Here is a 22755-nt window from a genome sequence, read left to right on the forward strand (position 1 = left end):
ACAACAGTGAGAGGCCTGCGTACCGCAAAGAAAAAAAAAAAAAAAAAAAGAGGGAAAGGCAAGGCAGAAAAGTTCAAGGTTTAGCCCATGGTGAGCTAGGGTCAAGAAGGATTAGGCTGGATAATAGTCCCTGAGGAAGTGAACCTGAGTTCAGGGCAGGTTCCAGAACCCAAGGGTGAGCTAGAGTGCATCTCACTAAATCAAGGCAGAAGCATAGTCTCGGTATTGGCAAGGCAAGAATGAAAAGAATATTAGAGTTGGGTGGGCATCTCAACTTCATTTAGGGTTCTAGATTCCAATAGATAGTTGGTCTGAATCTGCCTTTGTCAAGATTAATTTAAAGAAAGGTGGAGAAAGTTCATCTTTCATGTTGGATAACGTTCAGTTTGTTCAACTGAACAGAATTTGAATTTGGGAAGAAAGTGAAACAATCCTTCTGCACATCCCCATCACAGTTGTTAGTTCTTGATTATTAATTCATAACAGCTGTAGAAAAGTTATCTAAGATGGTATCACTCTGTGTGTGTGCATACATGTGTGTATGTGTAGCTTTCTTTGACATGCACATATGTTTTCTATGTATCTTTGATGTGCTAGTTAAGATTTCCACATTAACATCTGATTTATCTGTCATTCACAACTTTCAGAAAGGTGGCAGAATGAAATAAGGACATTTTCCAAGAATATATTTCAGTAGTACTAGGGCATATGCATTGGGAAGTGTCATGAGATGTTACTACTAACTCATGAAAATTTGCAGCTGTGCCTTTTTTATACTATCTGGGTTTCTTGAAATCCTGTTCTTTTTTGTCTACTTCTAAAACATAAAATGAGAGCTACAGTAACACTTCCTAAGCAAAATGTCTCAAGGATTTATATGTGATAGCTTTATGAATACTCTGTCAAGAGAAATTTCATGTGAATTCAGTTGTGTTGTTGTTGTTGTTTTTTAACTTTGACTCATGGTTGCTTCTTTTTTCTCTAACATTAGGCTTCAAAAACTATTAAAGGTAAAGTAAATAAATTTTAAAAAATAGAAAGGTAACAATTACTGATGAAGATTTATTTTAATTTTATGACAAATCATTTATCAGAGTCTTCAAGAAATCTGTTTTAGCCTAAAGTTGTAGTATTGCTAGCAACTTTCTTTAAAACTTTTATTAGCTAATATTTTCAAAATACATAGAATGTGGCCCTTGGCATAATAAGTATACATTATAATATGAATGAAAACGTTTAAGAATCATGGGAATGAACAAGCTGTTATCCACAGTAAATGCACAGCTGTGTTTTAAGTTAGGCTATTGATTGTGAATTACATGATAATCTGCTGTGCTGTTTTGTCATTGTTTTTAATTGTGGAAAGTTGAAATTGAGCTCTATGAGTTCAATGATAGTGTTTGCTTTGCTCCCATTTTCTGTTGATCACTTAACACAGTGCTTGACTACCAGAAGATGCTCAATAAATAATTGTTGAATTGTAGTTTTTTAGATGGAAAAATCCAAATGGTGTGATAATAGGTTAAGGGACTATCACAACCATGAAATGATTTGTGAGCCATCATATTTCCCTTCTGATTAGAATACTGTTGATTCAACACAGTAAGGGAGTGAGATTCTTTCTGATATGCAGAATGAAACAAGGAAGTAATCAAATCTTGAAATCAATTAACCACCAAATATGCATCAACAATTGTTTTACTTGTTGAGATTTTCTGTTGCACCATGATTATCAAATGGTCTTAGTTATCATTTAGTGCTAAATGCACCTGTCTTTTGTATTGTTTTGGAATGTCCCAAGCTTCAAGCTTCATAGGTACTCTTGGTACAGCCTGGCTCCCCGCCTTCTTCCCTCCTTTCTTTCTTTATTTCTTTTTTCCTTCTTTCTTTCCTCCCTCCCTTCCTGCCTTCCTTCCTTCCTCCCTTGCTCCTCTGTCCTTCTTTCCTTTTTCCTTCCTTTTTCCTTCCTCTTCCTTTCATTTCTTTTTAAATTTTCTCTCTCTTTTTTTTTTTTTACACTTTTTGTTGTACCTAATCTACTTGGTTTTATAATTTGGTTTGTTTAGCTAGCTAAAGGTTTCAGTAAATAAATACTTTTCTCTCATTTTTTATTCTTATATACAGTATACTTCTTCAGTTAGTAGCCATATCTTTTCTTTGCAGCTTTGCTAGGTACAACTGGCTTTGAAATGACCTTTGTATCTCTGATTATTGAAGGTTTTTTTATCTACAACTAATGCTTCTAAGGAGTTGGTATTTATGCTACACATCCTGGGCTACCTTGGCAAATATATTGAAACAGTCATAAAATGAACACATTCATCCAACAAACACAGTGATGTTCTAATATGTAGAAAGTAGACACTGCTATAAGAGAGAGTTGAGCCAAAACAAGGTGTCTATCCCTAAAACCTAAGGAAGATTGAACCAGACACAACTGCTATATTGACTTTTATAATGTGCTAAAAGCCATGTTCTTGAAGCTTAGAGTTATTTTTCATTCCTAAGGAAGTGTCATTTGAGTAAAAGAACATAAAAAGGCATTTATAACAATTATCTTGTGATTTATGTATATAACATAAGTGATAGAAGAAGGACAGATTTGCCCAAGCATGAGACTATGCCCTGGCATCTTTATCGTTAAGGATATCTGTATAGTATCATTTTTCAGTTTGTAACATAATAATCACTATCCTTTATTGTGGTTTTATTATAACCAGACAGTTCACAAATATTTAATTGTACAATTAGAGTAGCATAGAGTTTATAAATATGGTCTTGGAGGTTACATGTGAATTTGAATTCCAGTACTGGCATTTATTACTTATGTGGAAAGTTAAGTTTTATGAGCATAGATTTCCTCATCTATAAAAGGAGAATACTAGTACCTTCCTTTAAAAATTATTCTGAGGTTATTTGATAAAAGCTATATAAAAACACATTCTATATGTATATGTTTTATATATATATATGTGTGTGTGTATGTATATATATATACATATATGTATATATATATATACACACACACACACAAAGATAATGTTTCATGTAGTTTTTCTGTCCGTCCTTGCTTAATTGTTATGTGCCAGGTACCTGCCTTCTGAGAGTTCTAAAACTTGGCTAATGTCAGCAACTGGGTTGCTGAAATTCAAACCCCGTCCTTTCAGACTCAAAAGCTAATAAACCCTTTCTAATATACCATACTATACCCTATATTATAGTCACTTTCTCTCTAGCAGCAGAATGAAAAAGCAATGTCCTGATGGTGACTGTTCTTTTCAGTTCCTCAAAGGGATTTATTATCTCAAAATATTCTCCCAAATGTTTCACTGATTCTTTTTCTAAAAGTTTTATGTGCTAAAAGTGTTATGCTCCAAATTAGCCTATATTCTTAGCCTCTAAACCTAATTTCTACTCTGAGAAAAAAATTACCATATAGCTATAAAGAGAATCTATATTAGTTTTTATTAATGTAAAGCAACAAAGGTTGTTTATTCTTTAGGGAAAAAACGTGAATTTGTTTCAACACCTGAGCAGTATTAAGGATTTTTCAGCTGAATTTTTATAGAAAGAAGGAAATGTTACTATACTTTATACTAAGAGAACTACAAGGGACCCTATAGTGCCATACCCATCATCATCACCATCCTCTTCATCATCACACCACCATTTAAATAACAGCTCAAACTTCGAAGTGTTAAATCAATTGTACAGTGTATCAAAATTAATTTGTTATTTAAAATAGTCTAAGCAACCATGTTTTCAAATTATTTACTTTTTAAATTAAAAATTATTTTGTAAATTAGATATGACAACAGGTTATCCCAGTAATTATATCATTGTCACTTATTTGTGTTTTTATGCCTTCTTTGGTGAGAAAGTGGAATTACATATAGAAAGACTTAGAGGTATATCCAAAAGAGTGAATTTTTAATGCGAATGCCACCTCCTTGGTTTCTACCGAAAAAAAAAAAAACCACTAATACAGTAAAATAATTTTGGGTAACTACCATGTGCTGAAATTTTTAAGTATATATAACAATTTCATCTATATAAATATTTATCCATATCTATAAGTACTCGCAAGTATACAGGAATGCTGTGAGCACTGAGCACTGATCAGTATTTGAAATACTTGAGTTCTGAAGACAGCAAAAGAAAATCCTGTGTTTTCAGGATTGTTGGAATTAGTTTAAGGAACAATATTATTAGACATTATTTTAGCAATGCCATACTTTTAAGGACATAATAATTTCACATCGACTACAGAATAGTTTTGAAAAGAAATTAATAATAAATGTTGACATTGGAGACTGGCAAATAATTATTTATAGTTTGACTTCATTATGAGCTCCTCACTTAGTTATTGTGCTTTCAACTAGGAGCTATTTTTATTCCTGATGCTTTATTTTGTATTTTACAGTTGCATGATCGTAAAGGTATTTTGCCAGGTTCTTAGCTTGTAAAACTGCCTAACTGATACTAATCAGTGTGTGCTGTAACATAGTTGCTAGTAATAACATTTAAGAAAATTAGTGATGTTAAAAATGTAACAAAAATGGAAATCAAACTTCTTTTTATGAGGTTATTCAGTTATTAATGATTCTAATTTACTTATATTTTAGAACACAAATCAATTTCACAGTGGCTATTGATTTTACTGCATCAAATGGTGAGTATTATGACTATCCCATATTAAAAATTATCAGCAATTACATTAAAAAATAAATGTTTATTTTCTTGAGGTTTAGATGTTTTCTTTCCATGAATACATACTTCTGAAGTGTTTCCTACAAACTTCAGATAACTTTTCTTTTTTCAATATTATGAAATAGTTCAGGTATACAAAAGACTATAAGAAATACAACAAAAGTGCATAATAGTCCCATTCAAATTTACTAAATATTGAAATATTGTCTTTTTTGTTTTACATATTTTTAAAAGGAAAATTTTAGATCTAGTTAAGCTCGTTGTGTACCCTGCCCCATTTTTTTCTACACTCCCTTCTTCTCCATGCATAACTACAATTCTGAAGTGTGTCTAACTCTATAATCCTCATTTTTATAGTACTTTTCTGTGTATTAATTTATACAAATGTAATTCAAATACATGTACAGTAGCTTAGTTTACTTTTACTCAGTTATTTTTAAGAATTACTTATGTTAACACATTTATATTTAATTAATTCAGATGGACCATCATATAACACCCCATGTATGGATATTCCTAATTTGTATATCAAACATTTTAAGAAAGGAAAGAGAGTGGACTTTTAACTATATTTTGAAGTGACTTTGTTTCAAACAGAACAGTCATTTAAAATCAGTTATTATATATCATAAGAACATGAGTCTCATTATTATTTTATTTTTACTAGATCTCTACTGGCATATAATTGCTTCACAATACTATGTTTGTTTCTGTTGTACACAAAAGTGAATCAGCCATATGCATACATATGTCCCCATATCCCCTCCCTCGTGAGCCTCCCTCCCATCCTCCCTATCCCACCCCTCTAGGTCATCACAAAACACCGAGCTGATCTCCCTGTGCTATGCTTCTGCTTCCCACTAGCTAACTATTTTACATTAGGTAGTGTATATATGTCGATGCTACTCTCACTTTGCCCCAGCTTCCCCCTCCCACCCCGTGTCCTCCAGTCCATTCTCTATGTCTACATCTTTATTCCTGCCCTGCAACTAGGTTCATCAGTACCATTTTTTTTTTTTTTTAGATTCCATATATATGTGTTAGCATATGGTATTTGTTTTTCTCTTTCTAAGTTACTTAACTCTGTATGACAGACTGTAGGTATATCCACTTCACTACAAATAACTCAATTTCATTTCTTTTTATGGCTGAGTAATATTCCATTGTGTATATATGCCATATCTTCTTTTTTTTTAACATCTTTATTGGAATATAATTGCTTTACAATGGTGTGTTAGTTTCTGCTTTATAACAAAGTGAATCAGTTATACATATGTTCCCATATCTCTTCCCTCTTGCATCTCCCTCCCTCCCACCCTCCCTATCCCACCCCTCTAGGTGGTCACAAACCACCGAGCTGATCTCCCTGTGCTATGCAGCTGCTTCCCACTAGTTATCTATTTTACGTTTGGTAGTGTATATATGTCCATGCCCCTCTCTCACTTTGTCACAGCTTACCCTCCCCCCTCCCCATATCCTCAAGTCCATTCTCTAGTAGGTCTGTGTCTTTATTTCCATCTTACCCTAGGTTCTTCATGACCTTTTTTTTTTTTTTTTAGATTCCATATATAGGTGTTAGCATACGGTATTTGTTTTGCTCTTTCTGACTTACTTCACTCTGTATGACACACTCTAGGCCCATCCAATTCACTACAAATAGTTCAATTTCGTTTCCTTTTATGGCTGAGTAATATTCCATTGTATATATGTGCCACATCTTCTTTATCCATTCATCTGTCGATGGATATTTAGGTTGCTTCCATGTCCTGGCTATTGTAAATAGTGCTGCAGTGAACGTTGTGGTACATGGCTCTTTGAATTATGGTTTTCTCAGGGTATATGCCCAGTAGTGGGATTGCTGTGTAATATGGTAGTTCTATTTTTAGATTTTTAAGGAACCTCCATAGTGTTTTCCATAGTGGCTGTTTCCATTTACATTTCCACCAACAGTGCAGGAGGTTTCCCTTTTCACCACACCCTTGAGTCTCATTTTTTAACTTTTACCAGAAGTTGCCATTAGTTTATATATTTATCTAGTTTTCTTTTCAAATTGTTTACGTGCTGTAACTCTCACATTAAATTCACTTCACATTTCTCTCACATTCACTCACATTTCACAAAATAATAGAATTTTTAGGTAAGAGATCACTTACTCCAACCATCATCCTTTTTTTTTTTTTTTTTTTTTTTGCAGTACAAGGGCCTCTCACCGTTGTGGCCTCTCCCGTTGTGGAGCAAGGCTCCGGACATGCAGGCTCAGTGGCCATGGCTCACCGGCCCAGCCGCTCTGCGGCACGTGGGATCCTCCCAGACCAGGGCACGAACCCGCATCCTCTGCGTTGGCAGGCGGACTCAACCACTGCACCACCAGGGAAGCCCAACCATCATCCTCTTATACAAATAAGAAAACTCAGATCTAGAAAAATCCTTTTACTAATCAACACATTTTGACTTGTTAGCAGTAGAGTTACAGATAGAGATGAGGAAACCAAATTCTAATTTAGCTTATCTTTGACTACATGATAAATTTATTTTCCAATATTGTGGCTTCAAGTTAATGATTTTTGCACGTGTTTTATTTAGTAATATAGGAAACATATACACCAAAATCCAACTGGATTAAAATGTTAGCTTTCATTTATTGATGAACATTAGCACCACTAGAAGGGCGAGAATTTTTATTCAATACAAGATACAAACTACTGAAACTGACTTAAGAAAATAGACAATCTGAACAGACCCATAAAAACTATCCACAAAGTTTATGTGGGCCCAGGTATAGATAGCTTCACTGATGAACTCTATTTAAAGAGGAATTAATGCCGATTCTTCACATATTGGAAAAGGAAGAGGAAGGAACACTTTCCAAAAGTGGAAGAGGAAGGAACACTTTCCAACTCATTTTAAGAGGTATTACCTTGGTACCAAAACCAGACAAAAGCATCGTAAGAAAAACTAAAGAACAATATCTTTTATGGATATAAAAACCCTTAACAAAATACTAGCAAACTGAATCCAACAACATATGTAGAGAATTATATACCCTGACCAATTAAAATTTATCCCAGGAATGCAAGGTTGACTTAATATTCAAAAATCAAATAATGTCATACACTGTACCAATAGAAGAAAATGTAAAAACCACATGGTCACTTCAATTGATATAGAAAAAGAATTTGACAAAGTCCAACATACTTTTATAATGAAACCACATAAACTAGGAATAGAAAGTGACTTACTAACCTTATGAAGGGAAAATATAAAAACTTATAGCCAACATCATACTTAAGGGTGAAAAGCTGGATGCTTTTACCTTAAGATGAGGAAAAAGACAAGGATGTCTGCTCTTGCTCACCTTAAGATGAGGAAAAAGACAAGGATGTCTCACCTTAAGATGAGGAAAAAGACAAGGATGTCTTGCTACTTCTATTTTACATTGTACTGGAGGCCAGGGCAATTAGGCAAGAAAAAAAATAAAAGACATCCATATTGGAAAGGAAGAGGTAAAACTATTTTTATTTGCAGGTGATATAATCTTTTATGTAGAAAATCCTAAGGAATCCACTAAAAATCTATTAGAACTGTTAAATGAGTTCAGCAAGATTGAAGGATGGAAGATCCATATATAAAAATCAATTCTTTCTCTATACACTTCCAATGAACAATATGAAAATGAAATTAAGAAAACAGTTCTATTTACAGTAGTATCAAAATGCATACAGTACTTAGGAATAAATTTAACAAAGTGAGTGCAAAACTTATACCCTAAAATTATATTCTGAAAAAATTTTGAAAGAAATTAAAGATCTAAATTAGTTGAAAAATATGCTACATTCATTGATTAGGAAATTCAACATTGTTAATATGGCAATATTTTCCAAAGAGATTGACAGATTCACTGTAATTTCTATCAAAATCTGAAAGGCCTTTTTTGAAGAAACAGATAACTGACCCAAAAATTCATTTGGAATTTAAAGGGGCCCAGAAGAACCAAAGCAGATTTGAAAAAAATAGAACAAAGTAGGAAGATTCATACTCATTTTTGAAACTTAGTACAAAGCAACAGTAATCAAGGCAGTGTAAGTCTGGCATAAAGATAGATATATCGATCAATGAAATAGAATTGAGATTCCAGAAATAAACCCATGCATCTAAGGTTAACTGATCTTGAGAAGGGTACCAAGATAATTCAATGGGGGAAGAATAGTCTCTTCAACAAATGGTACTGGGACAACTGGATAGCCACAGGCAAAAGAATGAAGTTGGACCCTTAATAGATCAAAAATCTAAATGTAAGTGTTAAAATTATAAAGCTATTAGAAGAAAACATAGGGATATATCTTCATGACCTTGGGTTTGACAATTGATTCTTAGATATGACACCAAACATATGAGCAACAAGAGTAAAAAAATAAATAAATTGAACTCCATCAAAATTAAAACTTCTTTATGCGCCATAGAACATAATTAACAAAGTGAAAAGACAAACCCCAGAATGGGATAAAATATTAGCAAATCAAATATCTCATAGAGGACTTGTATCTAGAATATATAAAGAACTCTTATAACTCGAAAACAGACAGCCCAATTAAAAGTGGTATTCCAGTTATTCAGAAAAGCTATACAAATGACCAGTAAGCACATGAAAAGGTACTTGGCATGCTTACATATCAGAAAACACAAATCAAAATAATAATGAGATACTATTTCACACCCACTAGGATGACTATAATCCAAAAGTCAGAAAACAATAAGCGTTGTGAGCATGTGAAGAAGTTGGAACCCTCATATACTGCTGATGAGAATGTAAAATGGTGCAGCCACTTTGGAAGACTCTGGCAGTTCTTCAAATTGTTAAACGTAGAGTTACCATATGACCCAGCAGTTCCACCCTTGATATATATGCAAGAGACATGGAAACCTATATCCACACAGAAATTTGTACATGAATGTTTATAGCAGCATAATAGCCAAAATGTGGAAACAACCCAAATGTCCATCAACTGATAAACTGATTTTAAAATGTGGTATATTCATACAATGGAATATTATTTGGCAATAAACAGGAATGAAATATGAAGTGCCAAAACATGCTACAACACAGATGAACCTTGAAATCACTATACTAAGTGAAACCTAGTCACAAATGACCATATACTGTGTAATTCTATTTACATGAAATGTCCAGAATAGGCAAATTAAAGAGACAGAAAGTAGATTAGTCATTGTTTAGTGCTGGGCTGGATGGAGTAATAAGGGAATGATTGTAAATAAGTACATTTTTTTGAGGTGATGAAAATGTTCTAAAATTGACTGTATTGATGGTTCTGCTTATTTGTAAATATACTTAAAATAATTGAATTGTACATTTTAAATGGGTTAACTATAAGTTATATGAATTATATCTCAATGAAGCTTTTTAAAAGAGCCTATTCAAGGGCTTCCCTAGTGGCGCAGTGGTTGAGAGTCCGCCTGCCGATGCAAGGGACATGAGTTTGTGCCCCGGTCCGGGAAGATCCCACATGCCGCGGAGCTGCTGGGCCCGTGAGCCATGGCCGCTGAGCCTGCGCGTCCGGAGCCTGTGCTCCACAACGGGAGAGGCCACGACAGTGAGAGGCCTGCATACTGCAAAAAAAAAAAAAAGACAGTCTATTCAAGTGTTTTGTTTTGTTTTTTTTTTACAAAGGCGTAGTGTACATTTAAAACAAAATCAGGTATGTTTGAAAATATTCAGTGTTTAAAATATTTCAAAATCCTTAAGCGGAGTTATAACTAAGAGTAAGGGCTATGGAATCTGCCTAGATTCATATTCTAGTTTGACCAATTATTACTGTGTGATTTGGTCAAGTTATTTAATCTGAAAGTTATTTGATCTGAAAAATAGGTGTAATAAAAGTACCTGTGTCATAGGTTTGTTGAAAAAGGATTAAGTGAGATATGAAGTAAGTTCATGTTACATTCTATGCTATTATAATTATTATTGTTATTAGCTAATAACTCAATGTTACCAACCTACTACAAGTTCATTTTTCTATATGCATTGCTGCTGTTACAGAGCTGGTACAAATATGGTCCCAGATTCAAGGAATTGCCAAATTTTGTGGTACAGAACACAAGGGCATAAGAGTAGGAGAGGAAAGACAATAAGGGCTGGAATAAATAAGGAAGGTTGTCTTATGCATGTGAGGAGGAGGAGGAGAAAGTGAATTTCAGGATAGGGTGGCAAAGTGAGAGGGAGGGATGGAAAAGAAAACATCATTAGTGGTATAGTGAAGAGATTGGTCTCGATGAAGATGCTACAAAGAGATAGGAAACATCTTTGAATGGGTAGGATTGGGCGCTTCTGTGCGTGATAGGCTAAGATGTTTAGTTATGCTGGGGTATTAATAGCATTTTTATTTTAGCTTTAAGTTGTGGTTTTCTTAGAGAAATAGAATTAGTTGCATATTGCAACGAATGGGTAACAATTCTTCTTACATTTGAGAGTTGTGTTAAATAACAACTTGGTAGTGGTATCGTTTAGTTGTGGCTCCAGTAGGCTTTTGAACAAGAGGCAAAATCCCTGCTTTAGAAAGAACTGTCAAAGAAAAATTGCACCAGATAAGTTAAACAGGCAATGAAGACTTGTTTCAGGATTTTTGCAATAGAAATCAAAGCTATTGCAATGAAGGAAATTGAACTCAATTCCTCCAAAGCAAAAGGTGAGAGGGTTTTTAAGTGCTGTGATGAACTAGTGGTTAAGTACTGAGAGATTGGAGGGGAAATTGGTCTGTGTGATTAGGCCATCTGTGTTTACTAATTAGCACTTACTGAAGGTAGGCTCCTGCTCTCCCATGGAGACTAGGCAACAGAGGTGATATTTTTCTTGGTTATTACATTTCAAAGAGATGGCTCCCACGTCCCTGAGGAAGACAGTCCTGGATTGTAGAGGATTTACGCCTCAAAGGAACAGAGAAGGAATTCACAATTCCAAGTTTTCTAAAGTAAATGTTCTAAGAGACAGGAGGTCAGGGACAACCTTTCTTAAGTTTAGGCAAGCTGAGGGGAACATTAGGGCCCATCTTGGACAGAAGACACTTTTTTAGAAATTTTGTCATTTGGCTCTTGAATGCTGATAACTCTTTGGAAAAATAAATGCATGTACACAATGAATTATCTTGAAACCAAAATTGGTCTGGGTATTATTATATGCATTATAAACCAAAGGGAGATCTTTATTTTGTTTCTCTCTGGATCTCAAGTGGTTATTATTATTTTTTCCCTATCAAAAAAGAACTATGCCTTGAGGCATTTCTTCTTTGGACAATGTTTTAATGTAGAATTGAGCTTTATGAGCTGTTACAAGTCCCATTTAATTTCCATTTTCACTTAAGAAACTAAAGGGACTTTCAGGCTGCCTTTGTGCTGATAATTAGGGCAACTGAATGTGAATCTCAATGTGTTTGAGTGGTAGCACATATATTACTTTCTGTCTCATACTCATTCAAATGAAACATCCTACATTTGTGGATGACCCAGACAATAATAACAGTAGTAGTTAAACTTTACTTTTCTATGGTACTTTATAATTTTTAATCACTTCCACACACATAATCTTATTTTGTCTTCCCAGTAAATACTGTGGTAGGCTTTATAATGGGAATTATATAGTTGTCCTGCAAATGGCAAGACCCGACTTCAAGCCTTTTGACTCCTAGCTAAAAGTTTAGTTAGAAACTCTGAATAATTTTTCAGCTCTAGATATTTAATTAGCATGAATTTGAAAATCTCTACACTCTCCTCTTTAAAAGTGATTAAATTGAGATATGTCTCAAATATTCAATTTATGTTTGTGATACAACTTTAAGAAGGCCTCATAATTATTGAAGCCTATTACATCAGTTGGGTCCTCTGATTATAGCATAAGGATTCAAACTAAAGGCACACAATTTTTAAAAATAAGATTACAATAAAATACGATTAACAAAAATACTTTTATGCTTCTTCTGTGGCTGAAACTCAAGAATAGCCTATGACATTGACAATGAGAAATAATTTTTGAAAAAATCTGCATATGCTTTAGCATATCTTGGGGAAACTTTCTACATATCTGATCTAATTTAATAAATATCTCTGTGTCAATATTTATCCAAAAGAAGATATTTAACATACTATGAATATAGGCAGAAAACATGATTTTTAATATTTAAACCTGAAATAGTTATCAAGAAATAAGTCCCAAAAATTATATCTTTAGCCTGATCACTCGTGTTTGAAATATTTTTTTCTGTCATCAGGCAACCCTTCCCAGCCCACTTCTCTCCACTACATGAATCCTTATCAACTGAATGCCTATGGTATGGCACTGAAAGCAGTGGGAGAAATCGTTCAAGATTATGACAGTGATAAAATGTTCCCAGCTTTAGGTTTTGGTGCAAAACTGCCTCCAGATGGAAGGATATCTCATGAGTTTGCTTTGGTAAGAATACATTGAAAGAATTGATATTTTGAAAAAAATAATGTGTTGGATCTTTTCATTGGCTTGCTGCTTATGCTCTAATTACTCATGTAGCAACTTCTTATGACTATACACTCAGCTTGATTTTGGTGAATGATTGATTTAGGAATGTGATACTAATGGGAAAAAAGACAGTTAAGTAGATTAGCAGTAAATCTACCTAAAGTGCATCTGATCTATAAATAGGAGCTCTATTCTGGTTATCTATTGCTGCATAACACCTTCTGTTATATTCGTGATATGTGGGTCAGGAATTTGAGCAGAATACAATGGGGGATGGTACATTCTTCAGGATGTCTGGGGCCTCACCTGGGATGCCGTGATTGGCTAGAGATGGCTGGAATTGTTCTACTAGAGCCATATATCTGGGTTTTATTTTGGCTGTTGGTTAGATTCCTCAGTTCTTCTCCATGTCATATCTCCTGGAGCTAGTATGTCCCCTAAGATGGCTCATTAGCTTATGTCTGATGCCTGAGCTAGGATGGCTGAAATAGCTGGGTTGTCTAGGCATCTTTCCTTCATTCTACATACAACTTGTCCATATGGTTATCACAGACTTCATCATAGTGTAGTGGTCTCAAGGTAGTCATATTTCTTACACAGCAACCAGCTTTCCCAGAGTGAGTATTCTAAAAGGCTGGGGCAGAAACTGCAGGGCCTTGGAAGTCCCAGAAAGTTATTTCTCCTACATTCTCTTGGTCAAGCAAGTCACTAAGTTCATCCCAGTTTCAAGGTAGGGGAAACACCTCTCAATGGGAGGGGTATCAAAGAATGTGTAGCTATCCTTAATCTTCCATCTTCTAAAATGTCATTTCTTTTCAAATATAAAGGATTAGTTATGACTGGAATTTTTCTTCAAATGTGAAGCAATAATTATGGCTATAATTAATTATGGTTTCAATATAATGGAGTAAATATTACTGGAATAAATATTTTTCTTTTTAATGTTTCATTTACATAAATCTACTCCTGCTGTATTATTACAAGTAAGCAATGTACTACATTCTACCTTTAAAATAAATTTCACACAGATGGTGCTTATACACCTAATCAGTCTTATTCTCACTTGCACTTTCTAATGAAATAATGGGAAACTCAATGGAGGAATGGTTAGATATCATTTTGGAAAAAATTTAGATTTTCCTAACAGAAATGCCTCCCTACCCTACCCTATATATTGTAAAAGTAAACTCTTCCATGCCCAATATTTTTGTAGATCTTTTTTCATTGTTTTTATTCTTGTTACAAAAGTAATATATATATTTTTTAAGTTCTGCAAGAAAAATAGAAATAAACAATAATGCAATCATTTATTAAGTAATTACTGAGTATCAAGCCAGGTACTTTATACTCATTTCTTACATAATCTTCATAAAATTCTTATCGGATAGGTGTATAACAACTGTCACATCACACTAGTCTATCAAGAGCCACTCATATTAAATACAGTGAAAAGAGTACCCCCAGGAGTTGTATAATTTAGCTCAGAGTCACAGAAGTTAATCAGGTTTACAGAGGACAGGACTTGAACCCAGGTCAGTCTTATTTTAGAATCCACATTCTTAACCACTACTAAACCACTTTTTATAAAAGCATCTGTAATAATCCCACATCTCAGATATGTCCTTTATGAACACCATTATGTGTATATATATATATATATATATACACACACACACACACACACATACATACATACACACACATACCCCCCCCAGAAGCTTTCATATGATTAGAGTTCATCTTCCTTAAATATATTTTAAGAGCTATATTTTAACTTTTTTCCCTATACTTATTCTTGCTTTTTCTATTCCACACAATTTCGGGGAAGGTTGCTCGAGGTTTTAATTCTTCCTCTGTGAAATATCCCACATGCCACAACCACCAATGTCATATAAAAATGAATATCTGTTGAGATTTTGTTATGCCTTAGAGAATTAAATTCTCCCAGAAACTTATAAGACCATGAAAATCACTCATGTGCTCCTGAGTCTTAAGTGCCTCAGGAAAAAGGCCATGAACTATTTTAAGGCTTAAGAAAAGGAATAATTATGTTAAACTAAATGATACTGATTAATTTTCTTTCCATAAGTTTCTTCTCACCTTTGTGTGTGATTGTTTTTTCCTTTTTCTCTCCCTCTAATTTTCTGCTTTTCCTACCTCCACCTTCATTCCTTGTAACCAAACCTATGCAAAGGAGGGACCTTTTTATTAGTTGCATCTTAAAAGATTCTTTGAAACCAACTCAAATATTTATAGGATGGAGATCATAACCCTTTAAATTCATGAAAAATAGTTTCTAAAATTGATGAGACAACAATGATGATGTTGATGATGATGATAATGCCTCACCTTTAATGTTACCTAATAATTATATGACTTTAATTTTTTTCAAAGCACTTTTGTTTTCTTGAATAAGTAAGAAAGGCAAAGGTTAAGTAGGTCTTCAGAGAGATAGTGCTCCATTTGATTTTTGTGTTAACTTCAGCCTAAATAACTGCAATGTATATCTGTAGGTGCTGAAAATGGCAAATAGAAAAACTTCAGTCCATGTCAATCTGGCAATTAGTGTACTACCTAATATTACCAAACCCTCATATTTCCATGGTAAGAATTTGTGATATGTATTCACAGTCATTAATCTGTTTATCACCCCAAATTCAAATAATCTTTCAGATAGCAAGGGAGGCCTTTAAAAAAAATTTAAAATCCCTAATTGTGATTTTGAGGCTAGCACAGATGTTGAAATTGAGCTTTACTCAATCAAAAGGATTTAAGGTAAGCCCCAGCTTTTCATTTGAAATATGTGTAAGAATAGATATAGTGGAAAAAGAAAAGGGAATAGAAAAAGAAAGGAAAAATATACTAATATCACCACATTAGCACTTTTGGTTGTGGAAAGAATGTCATGTCTCATGATGATTCTTGATGACTCCTTATAGTGTAAGGCTTTAGAGGAAGTATATCTAATGGGCATGTAGCCAGTGACCCTTAAAAGAAGGTCTTCTGTGTTGATCAATAGAGAGAAATGCTACATCTGTCCAAGTGATTTCTCCTACCAAATATCTAAAATCACTGGCATACTTTTCACTTATTTTGGCAATTATAGAAATCGAGCAATTTAATATTTATATGTACACATTTTCTTCCAACTAAATTCAACAGTATAATCACCAAAGGTCTTTAACACTGCATGCAGAAAATAGAAGCTCAATAGATATTTGTTTATTGAATAAAAGGAAAAATTCTCTCAACTTTCCCCTGTAGTAAGCAGTCAGTCTCTGGGCAGCTACAGATACATTTCAAAGAGTAAAGCAACAGCTCCTAACAGCTCTCTTCAGCATTTTGCAGCATGTTAGCCCCACTGAAAATTGTTATAGGCTATAGGTAGCAACAGAGACTTTGAACTTCACTTCCAGAACTGAATCTAAATCTCCAGTACAATCCCTCAGGGAGCCAAATGAAAGGAAAAAACTGGTGAGAGCTGGACACTCCTCACTTAAGTCTGTGTGTGGGATTATTGCTCATTTTGAATTTTGTTCTTTATACTTTCTGTATGTTCTACAAATTAACATTCATTATTTCAGAAGTGGAAAAGTTTGTTAATTAAAAAGGAAATATAAAATAGGGCATCCACTGCCCTCTTCATTAATAAACAACAAAATTGAATGTACTTATTTTCAAGAACATTCTGTTTTACTTTTGTGTTAGAGCCACACATAATCTTATTTTTATTTGTCATAACAAGCAAAAACTAATTCTCCACATAATTATTTTAAGAAATGTTTTTTTTAAGATTTATAAAATCTTTCTAATCAAGATAAATGAAATGGTGGGGGAAATGGTGACTTTATTATTTCCAGAGGAATAAAGGAAATGCATAATTTTATAGAAATGTAAATCTCTCCAGTCAAAATGTTAAAATGCTGATCAAAAAGTAACTCAGAACTATCCTGGTTTGCAATTGTTCCCTTAAGGCAGATATATAATACATTTTTATATGCCCCAAATCAGTAATGAGTTTTAATTTTAATTAGCTTTATACCTTATCAAGAGATAGAACACCATAAAATTTTATTAAAAGGAAGGCTAATTAAAGGTCAGCTCAGATTAACATCAAAACCAACCAGTCACTGCTTTGTGCTAAATATTAAACTTTCACATTTTAATTTCAATCAATTCCTGTAGGCAATTTTATAATATAAAGAGTTCTTTTATTATTTTTATGTTTTAAAAAAATTTACATGAGGTAAAAATAAAAAGTTTGAATAAAAAGACAAAATTAAAAGGACAATGGTTATAAATCCTTCTTTCACAAATGACAAAATTGAAATGGTTGGTAACATCTGACTTAGTTCCCTAAGATCCTCAGTCTTTTTCAAAATGCTAGGATTTTGTAATATGGTGGTATACTGCTGGTTAAGAGATGGGGCTCTGGAAATGTTTTCTCTGTTACCGGTGTTGCATGACTTTGGGCACAATATCTAAGCTCTCAGTGCCTCATCTGTAAAGTGAGAATAATAATAGCATTTTATCTACTTTTTTAGATTGTTATACTATAAAAATTATATAATGTATGTAAATATTTTAATATAAAGCTTAGTATATAGAATTCAACAAATTTAAGTTATAAATTACTAGTCACTTTTGATTGTTCAGGTAAAAACATACATGCTAAAATTACTGCTGACTATGTTTAAGCATGGTTACTGTCCCTAGTGTTTTAAAATAGAGCTACAAATTTTTTTATATTACCCCCTTCGAGAGGTGGAACCTAATTCCTCTTCCCTTGAGTATGGGCTACACTTAGTGACTCATTTCTAACAAATAGATGAAAGTAGAAGTAATGCTATGCAACTTATAAGACTAGGAGCTTATTGGAGCTTCCTCCTTGCTCTCTCTCTCTCTCTCGGATCACTCATTTTGGGGAAGTTAGCTGCCATGTTGTTGGAACACTAAAGCAGCCCTATGCAGAGTTCGTGTTGACCTACTGCCAGCAAACCATGTAAGTGAGCCTTCTTAGAAGCAGATCCTCCAACTCTGGTCAGGCTTTCAGATGACTGCAGCCCAGGTTGGCTTCTTGATTGCAAGCTCTTGAGAGATCCTGAGCAAGAATCACCTGGCTAAGCTGCTTCTGGATTCTTGACACCTAAAAAAATGTATGGGATTATAAATGCCTACTGTTTTAAGACACTAACTTTTGGGATAATTTGCTACATAGCAATAGATAACACTGCCTCATTTGTGTTATTTGCGGAAGATGGACTAGGAGAATTAAACCTAATAGAGCATTCAAAGTATGAGAAAGCTAGACTAGATCTCCAGGTTTAAAGTTGCCCTTCTGGGTTACTATCTGCAGAATAAGAACTCCGGTGGTAAGCTCCAATTCCCTTGAACAATATGGATATGTTTCTTTGATTCTTTTCTCTTTACCTTGTTTTGATGCTACTCACACCAAATTACATTCCCTCTGATCACTTCTTTAGTTGGGGTTATTAATTGTGGCCTGAAAATGTGCATATGGCAGATAGTTTACATTCTTGCTTCTATAAAGTAAAACTGTTTGAATTGATAGAATTTTTTTTTCTGATTTGAATACATGTCACTGCAGAAAACTTGGAAAATATAGAATAGTCTAAACAATGAAATAAAAATCAACAATTTATAACTACTCAGAGATAACAAATATTAACATTTTGTTTCCTTCTTTTTAGATTTTTATATGTTTATCTCTGTATGTACACAGACCTGTGTATAAATAAGACATTATTAATTGTAAAATGTCATGATATTCAGCTTCTCAAGATTATTTAGAATTTTCTCCTGCCCTTTAATTGAAAAGTATCCATTTTTAATGATTGCACATTACCTCATATCACAATCTATGTAAATGTAATCTATGTTGATCACTTAATTTATTATTATGTTTTACTATTATAAATCTATAACTGAGTTTTCATCCAAAAAGCTTTATGAGTATGAACCTGTATCATTCTCTTTTTTAATTGAGCTTTACAGACACTATTCATTCCTTACTTTTTTTTGCCTGTAACTTTCTACAGAATGGGAACCCTCAAAACCCCTACTGTGATGGCATTGAGGGTGTCATGGAGGCTTATTATAGGAGTCTGAAATCTGTACAACTGTATGGGCCAACCAACTTTGCTCCTGTAATTAATCATGTAGCAAGGTAAGTGGGAGTAGATAAGTTATTTATTCTAGTGTACTGGACCAGAGTGAAATCATAACATTATTGTTGGCCTGACTCCACAAATGAAAGTTGTTTTCTTCTAATTTACCTCCAAGAAAGTGAGGGAAAAGATATACAGTAAAAAAATCTCCATTGAGCTATCATGATATTTCAATAAGAACTTTACATCAGAATCTCAAATGAAGAAACATACACTGGCTTATGTTAGGACCTATATTTGTTCGACTGAGGAAAAAATTTTTTTCATTGAAGAGGCATCCATGAGAGCAATATCAATCATAATCTCAATTATGTAAATCATTCATATCTAATGTATATTCTATAGTAGCTCAGAAGTAAAAAGAGACTGAATTCTATGAAGACAACTGAAGCCTTTCAGTGATATATAGGGCACACTATCTTAACCTCTCTGAAATTAATATATTAGCTAATTTTATAAATTCCCAGAGTTCTACCTGTATATAATACATGGTATTGAGATCAGAATATAATAGCTGATGATTCCAAATTCATGTTCTAGAAAAAAATGTTTAATGTAAAGCTCTATATACTCTTGCTTATCATTTTTTACTAATGCATAAGTAAATTAGACACCACTTTTAAAATCACAAAAAGTTTGTCTTGACTCACTTGCAAATCCTATGAAACCCTGCCTTATTTTTATTTATTTACTTATTTTAACATCTTTATTGGGGTGTAATTGCTTTACAATGGTGTGTTAGTTTCTGCTTTATAACAAAGTGAATCAGTTATACATATACATATGTTCCCATATGTCTTCCCTCTTGCGTCTCCCTCCCTCCCACCCTCCCTATCCCACCGCTCCAGGCTGTCACAAAGCACCGAGCCAATATCCCTGTGCCATGCGGCTGCTTCCCACTAGCTATCTACCTTACTACGTTTGTTAGTGTGTATATGTCCATGACTCTCTCGCGCCCTGTCACAGCTCACCCTTCCCCCCCCCATAACCTCAAGTCCGTTCTCTAGTAGGTCTGCGTCTTTATTCCTGCCTTACCCCTAGGTTCTTCATGACATTTTTTTTCTTAAATTCCATATATATGTGTTAGCATACGGTATTTGTCTTTTTCTTTCTGACTTACTTCACTCTGTATGACAGACTCTAGGTCTATCCACCTCATTACAAATAGCTCAATTTTGTTTCTTTTTATGGCTGAGTAATATTCCATTGTATATATGTGCCACATCTTCTTTATCCATTCATCCGATGATGGGCACTTAGGTTGTTTCCATCTCCGGGCTATTGTAAATAGAGCTGCAATGAACATTTTGGTACATGACTCTTTTTGAACTTTGGTTTTCTCAGGGTATATGCCCAGTACTGGGATTGCTGGGTCATATGGTAGTTCTATTTGTAGTTTTTTAAGGAACCTCCATACTGTTCTCCATAGTGGCTGTATCAATTTACATTCCCACCAGCAGTGCAAGAGGGTTCCCTTTTCTCCACACCCTCTCCAGCATTTATTGTTTCTAGATTTTTTGATGATGGCCATTCTGACTGGTGTGACATGATATCTCATTGTAGTTTTGATTTGCATTTCTCTAATGATTAATGATGTTGAGCATTCTTTCATATGTTTGTTGGCAGTCTGTATATCTTCTTTGGAGAAATGTCTATTTAGGTCTTCTGCCCATTTTTGGATTGGGTTGTTTGTTTTCTTGTTATTGAGCTGCATGAGCTGCTTGTAAATTTTGGAGATTAATCCTTTGTCGGTTGCTTCATTGGCAAATATTTTCTCCCATTCTGAGGGTTGTCTTTTGGTCTTGTTTATGGTTTCCTTTGCTGTGCAAAAGCTTTGAAGTTTCATTAGGTCCCATTTGTTTATTTTTGTTTTTATTTCCATTACTCTAGGAGGTGGGTCAGAAAGGATCTTGCTGTGATTTATGTCATAGAGTGTTCTGCCTATGTTTTCCTCTAAGAGTTTGATAGTTTCTGGCCTTACATTTAGATCTTTCATCCATTTTGAGCTTATTTTTGTGTATGGTGTTAGGGAGTGATCTAATCTCATACTTTTACATGTACCTGTCCAGTTTTCCCAGCACCACTTATTGAAGTGGCTGTCCTTTCTCCACTGTACATTCCTCCCACCTTTATCAAAGATAAGGTGTCCATATGTGCGTGGGTTTATCTCTGGACTTTCTATCCTGTTCCATTGATCTATCTTTCTATTTTTGTGCCAGTACCATACTGTCTTGATTACTGTAGCTTTGTAGTATAGTCTGAAGTCAGGGAGCCTGATTCCTCCAGCTCCTTTTTTCGTTCTCTAGATTGCTTTGGCTATTCAAGGTCTTTTGTGTTTCCATACAAATTGCAAAATTTTTTGTTGTAGTTCTGTGAAAAATGCCAGTGGTACTTTGATAGGGATTGCATTGAGTCTATAGATTGCTTTGGGTAGTAGAGTCATTTTCACAATGTTGATTCTTCCAATCCAAGAACATGGTATATCTCTCCATCTATTTGTATCATCTTTAATTTCTTTCATCAGTGTCTTATAACTTTCTGCATACAGGTCTTTTCTCTACTTAGGTAGGTTTATTCCTAGATATTTTATTCTTTATGTTGCAATGGTAAATGGGAGTGTTTTCTTGATTTCACTTTCAGATTTTTCATCATTAGTATATAGGAATGCCAGAGATTTCTGTGCATTAATTTTGTATCCTGCTACTTTACCAAATTCATTGATTAGCTCTAGTAGTTTTCTGGTAGCATCTTTAGGATTCTCTATGTATAGGATCATGTCATCTGCAAACAGTGACAGCTTTACTTCTTGTTTTCCTATTTGGATTCCTTTTATTTCCTTTTCTTCTCTGATTGCTGTGGCTAAAACTTCCAAAACTATGTTGAATAAGAGTGGTGAGAGTGGGCAACCTTGTCTTGTTCCTGATCTTAGTGGAAATGCTTTTAGTTTTTCGCCATTGAGGATGATGTTTGCTGTGGGCTTGTCATATATGGCCTTTATTATGTTGAGGAAAGTCCCCTCTATGCCTGCTTTCTGCAGGGTTTTTATTATAAATGGGTGTTGAATTTTGTCAAAAGCTTTCTCTGCATCTATTGAGATGATCATATGGATTTTCTCCTTCAGTTTGTTAATATGGTGTATCACATTGATAGATTTGCATATATTGAAGAATCCTTGCATTCCTGGAATAAACCCCACTTGATCATGGTGTATGATCCTTTTAATGTGCTGTTGGATTCTGTTTGCTAGTATTTTGTTGAGGATTTTTGCATCTATGTTCATCAGTGATATTGGCCTGTAGTTTTCTTTCTTTGTGACATCCTTGTCTGGTTTTGGTATCAAGGTGATGGTGGCCTCGT

At 34.1% G+C, this 22755-nt stretch overlaps 1 protein-coding gene across 6 annotated transcripts in view; it reads left to right on the plus strand.

Moving 5' to 3' along the window:
- Positions 1–22755, plus strand: part of CPNE8 (copine 8) — a 309410-nt gene that overhangs the window by 250565 nt on the left and 36090 nt on the right. For 5 of the 6 annotated variants that reach the window (XR_012324454.1, XM_073788857.1, XM_033866926.2 and 2 more), the window contains 4 exons: positions 4626–4672; positions 12987–13168; positions 18144–18212; positions 19270–19397. Coding sequence is in view for 5 of the 6 variants with exons in the window: in XM_073788857.1 (XP_073644958.1) it covers positions 4626–4672; positions 12987–13168; positions 18144–18212; positions 19270–19397 (426 nt within the window). In the remaining variant the exon portion in view is untranslated. The remainder of the gene's footprint in view (positions 1–4625; positions 4673–12986; positions 13169–18143; positions 18213–19269; positions 19398–22755) is intronic. The other variant, XM_033866925.2, reaches the window with a different exon arrangement.

The sequence above is a fragment of the Tursiops truncatus genome, chromosome 11 (assembly GCF_011762595.2).
Source record: "Tursiops truncatus isolate mTurTru1 chromosome 11, mTurTru1.mat.Y, whole genome shotgun sequence".
NCBI classification, from domain to species: domain Eukaryota; kingdom Metazoa; phylum Chordata; class Mammalia; order Artiodactyla; family Delphinidae; genus Tursiops; species Tursiops truncatus.